This window comes from Bison bison, unplaced genomic scaffold, assembly GCF_000754665.1.
Source record: "Bison bison bison isolate TAMUID 2011002044 unplaced genomic scaffold, Bison_UMD1.0 scf7180017864192, whole genome shotgun sequence".
In the NCBI taxonomy this organism is placed as follows: domain Eukaryota; kingdom Metazoa; phylum Chordata; class Mammalia; order Artiodactyla; family Bovidae; genus Bison; species Bison bison.
In genome coordinates, this window is record NW_011494764.1 from 716187 (window position 1) to 732696 (window position 16510).

A 16510-nucleotide genomic window follows, 5' to 3' on the forward strand; every position below is an offset into this window, starting at 1 on the left:
AGTTTACATATGGTCGTGTGTATGTGCAAATGCTGCTCTCTCAAACTGTCCCAACCTCTCCTTCCCCACTGTGCCCACAAGTTCATTCTCTACATCTGTGTCTCTATTCCTGCCCTGCAAATAGGTTCATAAGTAACATTTTTTTCTAGAAGAGAAAAACAAATATCGTATATTAACACATATATATGGAATCTAGAAAAATGGCATAACTCTTTTGGAAATAAATTTGGCAACGTTTATGCCAAACAAGTTGCCTCTCCACCCAAAAAAGTTCAGTGTTTTTGATTCAGTAATTCCACTCTGGTCCTCAGCTTATCCCAAGAAGAGAAGTCAATGGAAGAAAATCCATATCAATAAAAGTATTTATTTTGGGGTTATTGACAATAAGAAAATAATAAATTCCATCAGTAGAGGAATGTCAAGCAAACAATGGAATATTCATTTCAAGAAATCTTCTTAATGTTAAAATATCATTTTCGAGAAGAAGGTGCAATACGGCTGTGACGTCATGCCAAGTGGGGAGGAAAAACCTGAATGCAAATTGTGAGGTGTTTTCTCTTGTCACTGCCGCGTGTGTATAATCTGAGTGAGGCCAAGGGCTGGGGGAAATACAGGACAGTGGAAATAAAGGCTGAGAAAGTTGTAGAAATAGAGGTGAGTATTTTTTAATAGTATTCAAACAATTAAAATTAAAACATCATTTTAAAATATTAGCTAAAGCCCCAGCGTTCTGACTTGTAACTGAAGGATAGGACTGATGCCGTCTCTGCCATGCGGTTTAGAGAGTATCTCTGCCATCATGTCCCTTGTCCCACCATTAACCTTGGCCTTGCTCTCAGCTTTAGCAAAAGGAGGGAGGCCCCGGACTCAGGCTGCTTTTAGGCCACCTTCTGGTTGGTTACTTTGCTACACATGGTGGGGAAAGAGTAGTATATTGCAGGCACTGGGTTTTCCATCCATTGGAAATGGTCTCCCGTCTCTTTCCTTTTTTCTGACCGTACCCACAGCCCACAGGATCTTAGTTCCCTGACTAGGGATCGAGCCCAGGCCCTCAGCAGTGAAAGCCTGGAATCCTAAGCAGTAGGCCACCAATGAACTTCCCTTCTTTTTCAAGATCTGCCCAGAGCTTCCTTGGTCTCACTGTCAGCTCCCACCAGTCCTGCCTTTCCCTGATGGCTCCAGCCACAGTCCACCCCGTCCCTCCTTGACCAGCCCAGCCCCTGGGGGGAGGATCTCACACACAGCTACCTGTGCCCCCTCACTAAGATCACAAAAGACAATCTCATCCTTCTTTTGGATGTTTTTCTAATGGCTTGTTTTTTGCCATCTCCAAATACTCTCTCCCCCCTACGCTGTCCAAGTCTCATTTCTCCCCGCAATGGAACCCAGGAAGACTATCTTTGGCCAGAGTCAATTAAAACCATGCTATCAGTCTGAAAGCCATGGCCAAGTCATTCAGCCATGGAAGTGGCAGGAGGCAGAAACCCCCTCTAGTCAACAAGGCTTGCTGCCCATCTTTTAGCTGGTTAGCCATTCCACCCATCCACCCACCAGCCAGTCAGCCAGCAGACCAGGACTGTGTGGTGGGGCCTGTGGATGCCAGGTGTCTGAAACCTGCAGGTGAGTTCGCTGCTGTGAACTCTACAAAGATGACTACCTTATTCTGCTGTCCTATATCCTCTACTGAAGTTTCTGAACCGTGTCAGATACATCTTTACAGTAAAGAGTAACATCAAGCTGGGGAGGGACGCTCGGATTGGGGGCAGAAGCCTTGCTGTTTGGTGTTGCTGAAAACCAGTGGGTCTTGTAACTAGGACAAAGAACAGCAAGAAGGGAGACCCCTTGGTGACAGCATACATGCCAAATGGTTTCCGACTTTGTTTATGGTCACTTTAGAGTCTGAAACCCCAAACATACAGCAGGCAGCCCCTGGGAATGGTGGCTACTGTCCCAGCAATTTGACAGCATAAAGGAACTTAGGGGAGTTTCCTGTTAAAGGGAAAGGCCACAAACAACTCATTCTTTCCTTTGTGAGTAACAGTCATGGTTTCTTCTGTCAAACAGAAATTTGGGGAAAGATGTGTACGTGTCCTAAGGCAGGGCATCAAAACGCCAGCACCTCAATGTTGTGTTCGTTGGTGGACCCGCCGGCTTCAGCTCTTTGGGACTCAAAGCGGAGCCCGCACATGCCGCAGCCACCCTCCCTTGCTCTGGGCTCAGCCCAGGTGTCTGAGCCACAGACCGCCGTGAGCAGAGCCTGGTCTTACAGGGAGCACCCAGCCCTACCCACGCAGGGCTGCTTACCGGCAGCTCAGCACCTCTTCCGGCTTCAGCATCTTCATTATCTCCATCTTGGGCTCTGTGCCCTTCTCCATGAGGCTTTTCAGCTTACGCTCATAAGAGGCATCAGGTATCTTGCCCCCCCACTCTCTGAAGACGGTTGACTTCCGCTGGGCAAAGGCAGTGTCCTGTAATACGGGTTCTATGACGCTTTGTCGACGGTATTGCATTGGGCGCTGAGTGGATTCTTGAGCGACTGCATCCTTGATGTCTAAGTCTGAAATTAGATGTCACCAGGGAGTTAGGTCCTGGTTGGAGTGGTGGTAAGGTGGACAGGAAGGGGATGGGGCCTGGAAGGCTGCATGGGCTTCAAACCTTACCGGATCTAACGTCTTGCCAAGAACTTGGCTGCTTCTCATTCAGCATTTGTTTAATCCCTATTCATCTTATCCTCCTTACTTTCTCCTTGTCTCTCATTCTTCTCTACTCTCTCCCTTTTCCGCCTTTCATTCATTTCCTTCTCCCAATCTTCTCTCCTTCCCTAGAGAAAATTCACCTAAAGTGAACTTTAGCCTAAAGGGGGTTTAGAAGAAGGTATCAGAGGAGATTAACTTTGAACTGGGATTTTAAAGGACGAACAGTTTATCATATGATAAAAAGGAAGGAAAGTACTGCAGGCAGGAGGAGGAGCATGGCTGGGCGGGAGGAACAGTGTGCAGAAAGGCACACATAAATTAAATGAAATAGTGAGGGTCTGCTGCTGCCCAAATATGGAGTTTGTACTGAGGGGAATACTGCTGGGACTAGAGCTTGGCGGCCTTAATTATTTTCTTGTTAAATATACTCTTCTGTATTTTACAGACTTTTGCTTGCACGAGTATTTTCTTCCCATTTCTAACTGGTGGGACTGGTATACAGAAAAGACTACTGGTAAAATTTTTGTTTTTCTAGTACACAAACAACCACATCATATAGTATCATTTTGGGCCTAGAATTTCTGGAGTTTTGCAGAAAGACAGTCATATCAGGAGAAAAATGAAAACATATTCCCCTTAATATTTGTAAAAATTATGTACTCTTCTTGACATGTTGCATTTGACACTCTCCAAAACAGTGTCAATAATGATGAAGGAAGTCATCCTTCATTTTGTTTCTGATTTTAATAAAGTGATTTAACATTCCATCATTTAGAATGATGTATGCCAGAATTTTTAGAATGCTTTGTAATATTCAGCAGTTTTACTCTTAGTCTACATAAGGTTTTTATTAGCAATAATTGGTTGTCTGTTTATTGCTTTTCTATCATCTACTGATAATGATCATATGGCTTTCCTTTAATTTATTGATAAATCGTATTATTAGATACCTTGATATCCTAACCATTTGCAAGCTGCTATAATAAATCCTACTTGGTCATGGCTTATTATTCATTTCATAGATGGATATATTTGCCATATTTTCAAACATTAGGTCTATTTGCTAAAGTTTTAAAAATAACTTTGCATCCATATTATTGTGAGGTTGGCCTGCTTTTTGCCTAATATTTTATTTTTTTTAATTTTATTTTTAATTGGAGGATAATTACTCTACAATATTGTGATGGTTTCCACCATATAGCAACATGAAACAGCCATAGGTGTACATATGCTTTCTCCCACCCAAACTTCCCTCCCACCTCCCTCCTCATCCCACCCCTCTAGATTGTCACAGAGCACCAGCTTCAGGTTCCCTGCATCATCCAGCATGGTGGCTTGTCAAATTAATGCAGAAGTACCTATATTTTCTTATTTTTAAATTATGAAAGTACAGTAACACATTTACAGGAGACTTGGAAAATACAGAACCAAGTTACATATGGTTCCACTCTATATTACAATTCTTTTTTTAAGTAGATAAATTAAGACTTTTAGTTGAAGTTTCACTATCAAGCTCTCAAAAATTAATAGAGTGAACAGACAGAAAAGTAGATGGATATAGCAGACCTGAAAAGCACTATGAACCAATTCAACACAATTAAGATTTATACAATTTTCACACAACAACAGGATACAAATTCTATTCAAGTTCCCATAGACTATAAATCAGGAGACCATAAACTGGAACATATCCAGGAACATAAAACAAGGTGCAAAGATTTCATGATCTGAATGACTGATGCTGAATCATACAGAGTCTGTTCTCTTCTCACTGTGGAATTATGTTAGACATCAATATCAAAAGATATTCAAAAATAACCTACATATTTTCAAGTGCAATGTGACATTTACCTTAGCCATTGGAAGCCTCAATAAAGTTAAAAGACTGAAAAAACACAGAGGGTGATTGCAGAGAAGAAAGAATTTAAGTGAGAAATTAATATCAAAATGATACATTATATTAAAAATACTTAAAAAACTATGTATTTGAAAATGAAATGTGTTGACCTGTATGTAGAATGTAATTTCTAATTAAATTGTTTTTAAAATACTAAAAAAAATTAATTAACTGAATCTCCAGCAAAAAAAAAGAAAGAAAATGAAATGTGCACTTTTAAATTACAGACCTTTATCTAAAAATCATAACAAGGAAAATGAGAAAATAAAAATGTCTATGTTTATGTAGCCTGAAATAGCTGAAGTAACACTGGGATTATTTGATTTTTAATGTTAGGTAGAACGTTGTGTGAAACCATTTGTCCCTGTGCCTTTTTAGTGGGAAGGTGTCTCCCATCTTCCAATTTTTACCTCAGGAATTGCTCTAGTCAACTTTTCCACTCTTTATTATGTCCATTTGATAGTTTATAGTATGAGAAGAAATTATTCATTTATGTTGGGTTTTAGTTCAGTTCAGTTCAGCCACTCAGTCATGTCTGACTCTTTGTGACCCCATGGACTGCAGCATGCCAGGCCTCCCTGTCCATCACCAACTCCCGGAGTTTACTCAAACTCATGTCCATGGCATCAGTTATGCCATCCAACCAGCTCATCCTCTGTCAACCCCTTCTCCAGCCTTCAATCTTTCCCAGCATCAGGGTCTTTTCAAATGAGTCAGTTCTTTGCATCAGGTGGTCAAAGTATTGGAGTTTCAGCTTCAGCATTAGCCCTTCCAATGAATATTCCAGACCGATTTCCTTTAGGATGGACTGGTTGGATCTCCTTGATGTCCAAGGGACTCTCAAGAGTCTTCTCCAACACTCTATTATAATTCACTTAATATATTTCTTACCTTTGCTTATGCACCCTTTCTCATATAAAATCTTGTATATTTTTGACTCTTCTTTTGACAAGGCTTATGATATACATACTGTTTGTCACTTGTTTTTTTAAAAAGCTATCTTTGGATTTTGCTTTTAGCTACTTTTAATTTTGTATTTCATTCATCTTATTTGGTATTAAATGGATGAATTCTCTTTTTCATAGTAATTATTTCTTCTATGTCATTAAATTAATAAAAGTATTACTTTTTTATTTGTTTTAATAAAGACAAGAACCATTGCTTTCAGTTTTCTCTGTATATTTTCTTCTAGGCATAGATTTTGCCTTTATCCCATAGATTTTGGTATGAAACAGTCTTATTTCCATTAGTTTTTAATCTTTGAAATCATGGTATTTGGGAAGTGTGTTTCTTAATTTTTGTTGAGATTATCTTTTAATTTAAATTTTATTTCTAATTATTGAGTTGTAACTGGCCCTAAAATCTTTACTATTTTGAATGTTAAAGTTTTCTTTTGGTGAATATGCTTTGGCCATATAAAAATGTGTGTTCTCTATTCAAATATAAAGTTGTGGTTTGTTAATTGCATTGTTAAATTCTTCTAGGCACTTTCTGAAATTATCTATTTGATCTGTCTTGAAAGAGGTATATTGCAGTCTCCTACTGTAACTATTTTTGTCAGACTTACTTTGCATTTCTAAATGTTTATTTAACTACTGTTTTTGGTGTATGTAGGTTTACAGTTTACTCTCTCTAGCATTTTAAAATCTCTCTCTTTCACCCTGTTGTTTGTTTTAGCGTTAAATCCACCTCATCTGTTTGCATATCTCTTTGCCTATCCTTTTTCGTTCTTTCTAAAAACACATGATTTTAAGTGCATATCAAGATTTTTATTTTTAAACCAACTATTTCCTAATTTGATGTCTCTGTTCTCTTCTAGACCATTTTCTTTAGATAAACGAATAAGTGGCTGAGAAACTCCCTAGATTTCTGACTTTGCAAATATCTTTCATTCACCCTAACAGTAACTTATATATGGACTAAGAATATGATTGTGAGATTGTAATAATCAGTAGTCTATAAGTGTCATTTCTAGATTGATGCTAATCTGACTTTTTCTTTGTAAGTAAGTTGTTCTTCCTGTAAACTTGCAAGAATTCATGAATAAAATGCAGAAATTTTATCAGAATACGTCTGGGAAAGTCTAGACTTTCTATAACATAAATGGAGGGACAACGGCCTAGAGAGAGGCTCTGACTTGCCCCAGGGCTCACAACGAGTCCGTGGCTGAAGTGGGATCTTTGTGTCCAGTACAGCTCTCTAAACTGATAGCAGGCCCCTGAGAGAGTGATGGAGTCAGGAGGGATCAGCAGTCGTTTATGCATGGTGGAAATTGCTACCATGTTCCAAGAGAATCGTGAGGTACACATCTCCATTGACACAGATGGAAATCCCTTGGAGAAAGGGCCATGGACTTTCTTGAGACATTTGATCCTCTTCTGGATCAAAGTAGGTCTCATGCAGGGAAAATGAGTACTAAAATGAATGGTAATGAGAATTATACATATTGGCTAACACTTATTGAGTAACTCACATTTCAGGCAGTTTTCTAAAGGCTTTCTAGGGAGGGGGCACTACAGTCTTACAACCATATCATGCCCATTGATCAAATAATAAAGTGGAAGATCAGAGAGATTAAGTCATGTGACCAAGATGCCAGGAAAATGTGAACCCAGGTTATCAATGCCTTTTTCTGGGAGCCTGTCCTGGCTACCCTTTTGGACAAAATGTCCCATATTTCTGAGACCATGGCTGAACAAATACATTAGGTTTCTGGTGAGCTGTGTTTGGGACTCCAGGCGTTGACTCTATAATCACCCAGAGACAGAGGGGGTAACTGCATCCCAACCCTCTGCATTAGGAATACACACTTGCCTGGCATTGATAGAATGCCCTGAGCATAGGTGGGCAAGAAGAGAAAGCCAAATGAATTCCATTTTCTTAGCCTAGATGCTCAGATTTTGTCAAGATTTACTTTGCAAGTGTGTTCCCAATGCTTTCCCAGCATCTTTTAGTGGCCCTTAGCCACAGTCACCTTTTAAGAATTCAGATCCAACTTCGTAAACTTTTTCCATGTCTTGTGATTGCACTCACTTAGGGCTGTGTTTTGGAAAGGCCAGTCTGAGATTTCTGCTTTCAGCCAAGGTGTGGTAATAGGAACTAGATTTACCTGTCCGTCTCAAGCAATTAAACATTGGGGCCTGATAGGTGAAATGGCATTTTTCAGACGTTGGCAATACAGGGCAGTGATCCTTTAGAAAATGAAACAGAAGGGGTGAGTCCCACGAGAGCCCCAGCTGATGGCTGGAAGATGCTTTAGGGTTGCAGCATGGGTAGAGAAAACCTAGACAGGAGTCTAGCCATTTCTCTGAGTTGAGAACAGAGAATAGGCAATTCAGCTAGAATCTACAGGGCAGAGTAGCATGGAGAGCTGCAGAAATCTGCACAGGCTTCTCTAAGCTGATAATGGGATGTGCAGAGAGGAAACTACACAGACAGAACTGGTGGACAAGACCCTAAAACAGCTGGTTCTTGAAAATGACGCCATTTGTTTGGGTGCTGAGTGGGGCTGAGGGAGGTTAGTAAGAGATGTTCTGGCTAGAGTATTTCTCCTTGTTTGGGATCGATAGGTACACACTGCTATTTTTTAAATGGAAGACTAACAAGGACCTACTGTACAACACAGGGAACTCTGCTCAATGTTATGTGGTAGCCTGGGTGGGAGGGGAGTTTGGGGAAGAATGGATACATGTATCTGTATGGCTGAATCCCTCTATATGTATTCTGTATCCCCATATATGTATTTGCTGTCCACCTGAAACTATCACAACATTGTTAATCCACTATACTCCAGTATAAAGTAAAAAGTTTAAAAAAAATTTTTTTTAAAGAAAGCTTTTTCTTGATCCACACTTATCCTTCTTAGACTTTTGCCATAGCCCTTAACTCCCTCTACACCCTTCCTAGAGGCTGCTTTGTCTTGATCTTGACTCCCAAACCAGATCCTGCTCACTCATGTCTGGCCTCCTGACAGCTTTCACAGTACGTTCCCCTTGCTGTGCCCTGACTCAGTCCTGGTGCCACACGTGGATGCCCGGGTGGTTGCTGGATGCCTATGAACAACGGCCCACTTGTCTGCGTGAGCTCCTGCTGACCCCCAGTGGCCATTGGTTGTATTACATTTGGAGAGGGACGCCTGCTCTCCGACAGGGTGGCTTTGTGGGGGACAGGGCTGGGCAGATAGATGCAGGAGGCACTGCAGAGGACCAAAGGGCTGGCGAGTCAGCCTGCCCTGCTGGCATCCTTGTGCAATGAGACGGAAAAAATATCAACTTGTGTGAGAGTTTCTCTTAGAGAAGGAACTGCCTTTGTTTAGGAAAATATCTTTTTTCAGACTACATTGAAAAAAATACTTTTTTTCACAGACTACATTGAGTGTGGAATGAGACAGTGGAACAAAATGATCCCTTGAGGTAAGAAGGCAATGGGAATGTGTGGGGCAGGGAAGGCAGAGGATAGAGGAGAAGGGAGAGGAAAGAGAGAAAAAGAGGGAGAGCTGGGCAGAACCAGGACTAGAGTGAGACGAACAAGGAACTTAGGGGGCGAAACTAACGGAGGTGTTTGCTCTCAGGCTCATGCAAGGGCAAGGTGGGCCTGAGAGAGACCACCTTCTTAAATTTTGTGTCCTGCGTGCCTAGCTTGTCTGACCCTAGTCCTAGTCTTGGAGTTGAGCAAAGCATCTGGAAACCAGCCCTGCAGGAAATGGAGCCATCAGGGAAATCTCCTGATGGCAGGGGACAAAGGACTTTGAAGAACGAGAGGGCATCATAATAGACTTCTAATACGTTTGCTGTGGACATCTATGATGTAATTATTTACCTTTGCTGCCCCAAACTTTCAGTAAAGTTTGCTGACACACAATGGCTTCATGTGAGAGGTCTGGGGAGAAGGGATGTGTTCCCTGTCTGGGTTGGCAGAGAGCAGGGAGAAGGAAATAGTCCTGGAAGTGAGATCCACAGATGCTCAGCCTCCCGGCAGGACCAGGACAGGGAGAACAACAGGACACTTGGGGAAGGGGTGGGGCTTCCCATAGGGCATAAGTTGAACTCCTTCCACTTATTTGAAAATAAACTTTTTATTTTGGAAAACTTTTAGATTTATAGAAGAGAAGAATTGCAAAGACAACTCTTACAGACAGCTCCTATACATCCCCCCCACCCAATGTTAACATCTTACATAAGCCAGGAATGACAGATTAACATGGGCATGTTACAGAGTTTTTTTTCCTGGATTTCACCAATTCTTTCACTGAATAACTAGCCTAGGATTCAGTCCTGGATCTCGCATTGCATTTAGAGCCAATCATATTTAATTCTAACTGGCAAGTCACCACAGTTTGGTTACAATGGCTTTGGTACATTAAATGAAAAAGAAATAGGAACTTTTTGTTGGGCAGAGTGGAGGGAAACACAGGAGAACTGGCAACCCCTACTCCAAGGCTCTTGCCCCTCTTCCTTTGAGCTAATTGGAAATCCCCTCCAGAATTTTTTTTTTTTTTAACCATATACCTCCATCCCAAGAGGCCAGGTACAATAAATGCATTTGTTATTCCAACACAGCCCACCTGAGAATGTTAGCAAAATGTTTACAGGGAAGTTCCATATGCTTCCCAGGTGGCTCAGTGGTAAAGAATTTGCCTGCAATGAAGGAGGTGCAGGAGACGCGGGTATGATCCCTGGATTGAGAAGATTCCTTGGAGTAGGAAATAGCAACCTACTCCAGTATTCTTGACTGGAGAATCCCATGGACAGAGGAGCCTGGAGGGCTGTAGTCCACGGAGTCACAAAGAGTCGGACACGACTGAGCAACCAAGGCCGCATGCAGCCCCTTGCTAACATCTACTCTGCATCTGGTGGAGGGTGGTCTGTGCCTCGACTTGCTAAAATACCACACTATACTGTGAGGCTGGTTGTGTAATTGTCGCATTTTGCGGATGTGAAAACTAGACCCCATGGATGGAGTGGCTTGCTTGGGATTATGCAACTCTGAGTTTGTTACCCATCAGTGGGGCTGGGACTCAAACATCGTCAGTCTTAGCAATAAGTATCTGGCATAGCCCAAGCCCACTTCTTCTTGGGTACTAGCATCACCTGGCAGGTTTCGGGCCAGCAGCTGTGGTACCTTCTGTAGTGCCTTGTCACAGTATCTAAGCTAGTTAGATCATTTGGACCTGAGGGTGATGTCACCAAAATGACTTCAGGAAGCCTGGGGACAGGATACTAGCTTCCTGAGAAGAAACGCCCCCATCCCCCTGGTGCCAGCTGAGGCTTGACACCCACTTGTCTCCTGTCCAGGTCACACCCCTGATGCTGTGATCCCTAGTCATGGTGGCTCCTGCATCCACAGAGTGGGGCTGACATAGACGGTGTTGCCTTGAGGATGGTGCCGTCTCTGGGCCCCTCTGATAGGAAGGCAACGGTGAGGACAATTCTGGCATCCCCCCACCGAGGTACTTCCCTTACCAGATCTCCTGGGTGTGTCCTTGGGGTTGGTGCTCGGGGTCAGGCTGCTGAGGCGTTTTCCCTTTGCTTCCACTCTGTAGAGCCTTCGGTAGAGGGCAGAGGTTTCGTCCTCCTTGGAGTTTTGCCCTGAGGCCTGGGAGGAGATCTGGAGAGATGTTATAGGCTAGGTAATGGGTTCTGGCTCTGCTTCCTTCATTCCCCAGTGAGTGAGTTCAAGGGTTGGCTGAAGGGCAGATGAGGGGGACCCAAGGAGAGGCTGACTCTAGGTGCTGGGTCCCTGGGATAGGAGCGCACACTGGTGTCTGCTCACCAACTTCTTTCTTCTGTCCCTAGAGCTCATGAGGGACCCTGGAGACCACAGCCATCGCTGGTTGTCCCCCCTTTCCAATGGCACTCCTGAGTGGTTTAGGGGAGGGAGGTGGTGCCCAGGAAGAACGAGCCCTACAGCAAGGGTGCAGGTCTTCCCACTGGGATTGCACAGTGTGTTGGGTGGGAGCTGGCTGGCTGGAGGGGGTGGGTGATCTATGTGGGTGCTACTGTGAGGCAGGGATGAATTTTAGAGCCCCACACTTAGAAGAAAAAGTAGCCAATTCCGTGCAAAAGCAGAGTGGGCACCCCCTTCTTCGTGTGGAGGGGCTGGGGTAGGCGGGGTGATGTCACCTGCTCAGAGAACGCCACCTGTTGATTCCCTTGGCTCCTGCGGCGGGCTCCCTGATGTTTCAGGGCAGTTTTGGTTTTCTTTTCTTCCTTCGCAGGTTCTGCCGAGGCTATCACCACCTTGGGTTTGCTCTTCTGAAACAACAGGGAGAAAAGCCCTGTGGCCGCCTCAGTGGGCACAGACTGGTCCTGCACGCCACAGAGGGGAAGGAGCACCCAGCCTGAGCACCTACTCTCGTCCTCCTGTTCCCCTTGTGGCCCCTCTGCCTCCAGACACACCTGGCGTCCTCATCCCACTTCCAGCGCCAGGCGTGGCTGTCCCTCTCCACTTCAGAGTCCATCACTGGCTCCCTATCACCCTCCACAGGAGGGCCCCACCCTCCAGCCTGGGAGGAATTCCTTCCAGCCCTCAAATGGCCTTGCTAGCTGCCACTTCCCTACATGACCTCCAGTCTTCAAGCCCAGCCAGGGTGCTCCCTCCTCTCTTCACCCCAGCCCCATCCCATCTTGTCCTCCTGGAGCGGTCATCACAATCCTCCTGCCTTTTTCTTTCCCTAGATGCTCCAGTCTGCCTGGTGGAAGGCCAGGCAAGTGCAACGAGTCCATTCGAGGCATGTATGCTTGGCTCTCACAGCTGCCAGGAGAACCCGGTAAGAGAGTAAGTTTCATTAGTAAGTTTCATCACGGCCCAGGAGGGGAGGGGCCCACAAAGGTGCGTCCAGGCCCATCCTTAATGAGTAGACTTGGGGTGCTGGAGCCTGGCAGGGAAACTGAACTGACTGGATCTCCCCTTGGGGTATGCTGCGGGTTCTGAGGGTTGTGCAGATGACTGAGCCTGGTCTCCAGGGCTGATGGCCTGGCTTGCAATCCTGCTCTATGGCTGTCTGGCCGAGTGACTTTGAGCAAGGGACGGCTCTCTGTGCAGTTTAGTTCCCTTATCTGAGGATGGGGATGGTAGCAGAAGCTACTTCATAGGGTTATGGTGGGAAATAATGAATTACTGTGGGGAGGTGCTTAGCGCTCCCTGATTGTTAGCAGCACTCTGTGAATGGAAGGAGGGTTTTGATAAGCCAGTCTGGGTGTGTGGAAGGAAGCTGTCCAAAGACCATCTAAGAAGCAGGTACTAGTTACCTTCAGGGTTTTGTGGGGCTTAGTGGGGGAAGGGGTGCAAGCTGGGTCCAGGGCTGATACTCCTAGTTGATTAGAGAGAAACTAAGTCCAGTTACTCCGAGAGTGGCCCACCTCCCTCCTTCCCCTCTCAACCTTCAACCTCTCTTCAACAGCTGCCCGAGTAGCTAAAGTCCCCTCTTTTGAAGGAAGCTGAGTGGAACTGATTTGGTACCACAGACCCATCAGGAAACTGTCACAGAAACTGACTTGGTAGGCCCTGTGCCCGTGACCTTAAATCTCAGGGGTCTTCTTTTATGACAGATGTTCACAAGGAGCACAGCCCTCTGGGTAGACTATAACCCAGAGGTTATAGTGCTGAAGAGGGGAGAAGCCTGGACTGCCAGGAGAAGGGAGACAGGGCCACAGAGAGCCCCCCCCCAGCTGTCTTCAGTAAAGGGTCCCCTGCCACCTGCCATCCGAGACCTGCCACGGAAGCATCACCATCTCTGTCAGGAGCTTCTTTCAAAATCCAAATGCTTCTGGAAAGGGTAACGATGCTTGAAGATTCAATTGTATTTTGAAAGTAAGTTTGTTCCCTTTCTGGGTCCAAAATTATTTACAAGAAAAGCCACATAGAAGCAACAGCTGTGAAAACATTATTAGAATATAAACTTAGCAGGAAGAGATGGGATCAAGTATGTTCATCAAAGGAGTGAGTAAGATTTCTGTAACTGAGTTCTGAGAGGCCCAGCAGTCAAGCCCTAACACCTCCCCCCGAAAATGAGGAGTAATTGGTAGGGTAGGTAAATCCTTAGAGTAAAATACGTTTGTCAGATGTGTTTACGTGTATCTGATGAAACTAGCACTCCAGACCGCTCTGATTGTGTGTTAGTCGCTCAGTTGCGTCCGACTCTTTGTGACCCCATGGACTGTAGCCTGCCAGGCTCCTCTGTCCATGAGATTCCCCAGGCAAGAATATTGGAGTGGATTGCCATTCCCTTCTCCAGGGGATCTTCCCAACCCAGGGATCAGACCTGGGTCTCCTACATTACGGGCAGATTCTTTACTATCTGAGCCACCCTCAGTAAATGACTATAATGATAAATAAACACATAACCAGAACAGAAGCTCCCGTGAAAGGCAGGGGCGGATGAGCTGGGAGAAGCAGGAAAGGACAGGTGGTGGCAAAGGTGTGTGGGGGGTGGGCCTGACAGCCCGTGAGCTGGGAACTGGATACGTCTGAGTTTGTGCCCTGGCTTCGACCCTCACTAGCTCTGTGAGCTCCTCTTCATTTCAGCTTCCTTATCCTTCAGCTGGTGGGTAAGATCAGTGTCTACCCTGTAGCCTTGCTGGGAGCAGCTGACCAGACAACTCACTACAATGCCAAGCACAGGGCCTGGCACGCAGCAAATGCTTAGTAAAATATATCACTGTTGTTAGTAATGCCATTTTCATCCATTTTTTTTATCTGGGGGCCAGGGGAGTCAAGATCAGGTGGCCTCCTCTGCTGAAGAGACCACTTTCCAAGGGTGTGGCTTGACCTTCTGTAGATGAAGGAACCAAAGGGGAACTCTTGAGGGCAACTGGGGCAAAACTGGTTGTTCCTGGAGAAAGAGAGAAAACTGGTGTTGCAGACTGTTTCGTGTGCCCCCTCCCCCTAAATTCACATGTTGAAATCCTAATTCCTAATGTGATAATGTTGGGGAGGTGGGGCCTTCGGGAGGTGGTGAGGTCATGAGGGTGGAGCCCTCATAAATGGGATTAGGACCTTAGAAGAGAGGCCCTGGAGAGCACTCCTGTCTCCTCCTCTTTATGAGAACATAGCAAGAAGCAGCCATCTATGAACCACAAAGCAGGCCTTCATCAGATATCAAATCTGCTGGCACCTGGATCTGGGACTTCCCAACCTCTCAGTTGGGAAGAAGGAAATTTCTGTTGTTTCTAAGCCACCTGGTTTATGGCATGTGATTGTAGCAGCCCAAATGGACTAAGACAGGCAGTTAAACTAAGTTCTGATGAAGGATAGAAAGGAAGAGGTTCCCAGGTGGTGCTAGTGGTAAGGAACCTGCCTGCCAATGCAGGAGATGGAAGAGACACAGGTTTGATCCCTGGATAAGGAAAATCCCCTGGAGGAGGGAATGGCAACCCACTCCAGTATTCTTGCCTAGAGAATCCCATGGACAGAGGAGCCTGGCGGGCTTACGGTCAATGGGGTCCCAAAGAGTCGGACTCAACTGGGCGTCTGAGGTTTTGTGTTAACAGGGGTCTCGAGGACAGTGGACGTGGAAGATGCCCTTTGACCCTGGGGCTACAGCGAGGCCGGAAGTGCCTGGGGACAATGGGAAGGACACATCAGCAAGACCCTAAAAGCAATTGTCCCTCAGCCCTTCTGAAACGCTGACAGACACAGCTTTAATGTCTCTCATTAAGTGAAACCTCAGTGAAAGCAGACAGGATTCTTCCTGACAGTAGACCCTTGACCTCCCCTTTCCTAGAACAATTTCTTTAGAAAATTTACACTTGTAAATTCTTTTTCTGCCCCTTTGAGATATAAATCTTCTCTCAGCCTCTCGCCCAGGTTTACGATCCAGGAATGTTTTTCTCCAGATGCTGGGTCAGGAAGATCCCTTGAAGGAGGGCATGGCAACCCACCCTGGTATTCTTGCCTGGAAATTTCCACAGATAGAGGAGCCTGGTGGGTTACAGTCCAGGTTCGCAGAGAGTCAGACACACTGAGCACAAGCAGGCCAAGAGCCATCCTTTGAAATGCGAACATCGGGAAAGACAGCATCCCCACCTCCCAGTCTCTGGGGCAGGGTAGGAGCTTAACTACGTGGGGATCCTTAGCAAACAAGGACGGCCTGATCCCATGGACAATCTCCCCCACGCCCTCCAGCACTCTTTTACTGGCTCACCTCCATGCTGCAAATCCACCCCTCACCCCCATGCTGCAAATGCACCCCTCACCTCCGTGCTGCAAACCCGCCCCTCGCCCCCGTGCTGCAAATGCACCCCTCACCCCCGTGCTGCAAACCTGCCCCTCACCCCATTACGTCAGGCTTCAGTCGCCTTGAATGAAGCCTTGCTTGCAGGTTTTTGGTGACAGTACACACCTGGAGAGCTTGCTTCTTCTTCCCCTGCCTCCGTTCCAGCCACTCCAACACTCGAGTCAGGTCTGACATGCGCCTCTCCTCAGCCGACCTCCACACAAGCTTCCTCTCTGTAGGCAGGGAGTTCTTCAGGTCCTCTGACTGCTCTGTCATCGTGGAGCCCTGGCCCTGCCGTGGGTGGGAAGGTGGACCACTCCCACTTTGTTGAACCCTCTGCCTCCGGTCGCTGGTCCTGGATGACTCAGATGGTACGGTGTTTTCCTCTAGACCTGAACATATATGCGAACATAAAGGGCAGTGCTGGGGCAGAGCCGGGGATACTGGCCTCCAAGGGTAGGAGGTCCAGAGGCTGATTGTGAGGTCATTGTCAGGCTGTCGGTGGGGGTCAGAGTGGAGCAGGCTTCCCCATGTGGATCCTGTCCCTCTGTTGCAGCCATGGGTTCTGGGAAACAAACTCTCTGAGAAGGACAATGCAGGTAGCGGAGTGCAGTTTATTACACCGGCGGGCCCAAGGCAGAGTCTCCTCTTAGCCAAGGACCCCGGCCAGCTTTTGTGAAAACCTTATATACCCTAAGTGTA

General features: G+C 45.7%; 1 protein-coding gene across 1 annotated transcript in view; it reads right to left on the reverse strand.

The window, feature by feature from the left end:
* LOC104991429 (chromosome unknown open reading frame, human C16orf78) overlaps window positions 1-16213 on the reverse strand; it is a 16977-nt gene extending 764 nt beyond the window's left edge. The window contains 4 exon segments of the mRNA XM_010843891.1: window positions 2305-2557; window positions 11055-11199; window positions 11715-11846; window positions 15935-16213. Of these exon segments, the coding sequence (XP_010842193.1) occupies window positions 2305-2557; window positions 11055-11199; window positions 11715-11846; window positions 15935-16084 (680 nt within the window). The 5' untranslated portion in view covers window positions 16085-16213.
* Between the last annotated feature and the right edge of the window lie 297 nt (window positions 16214-16510).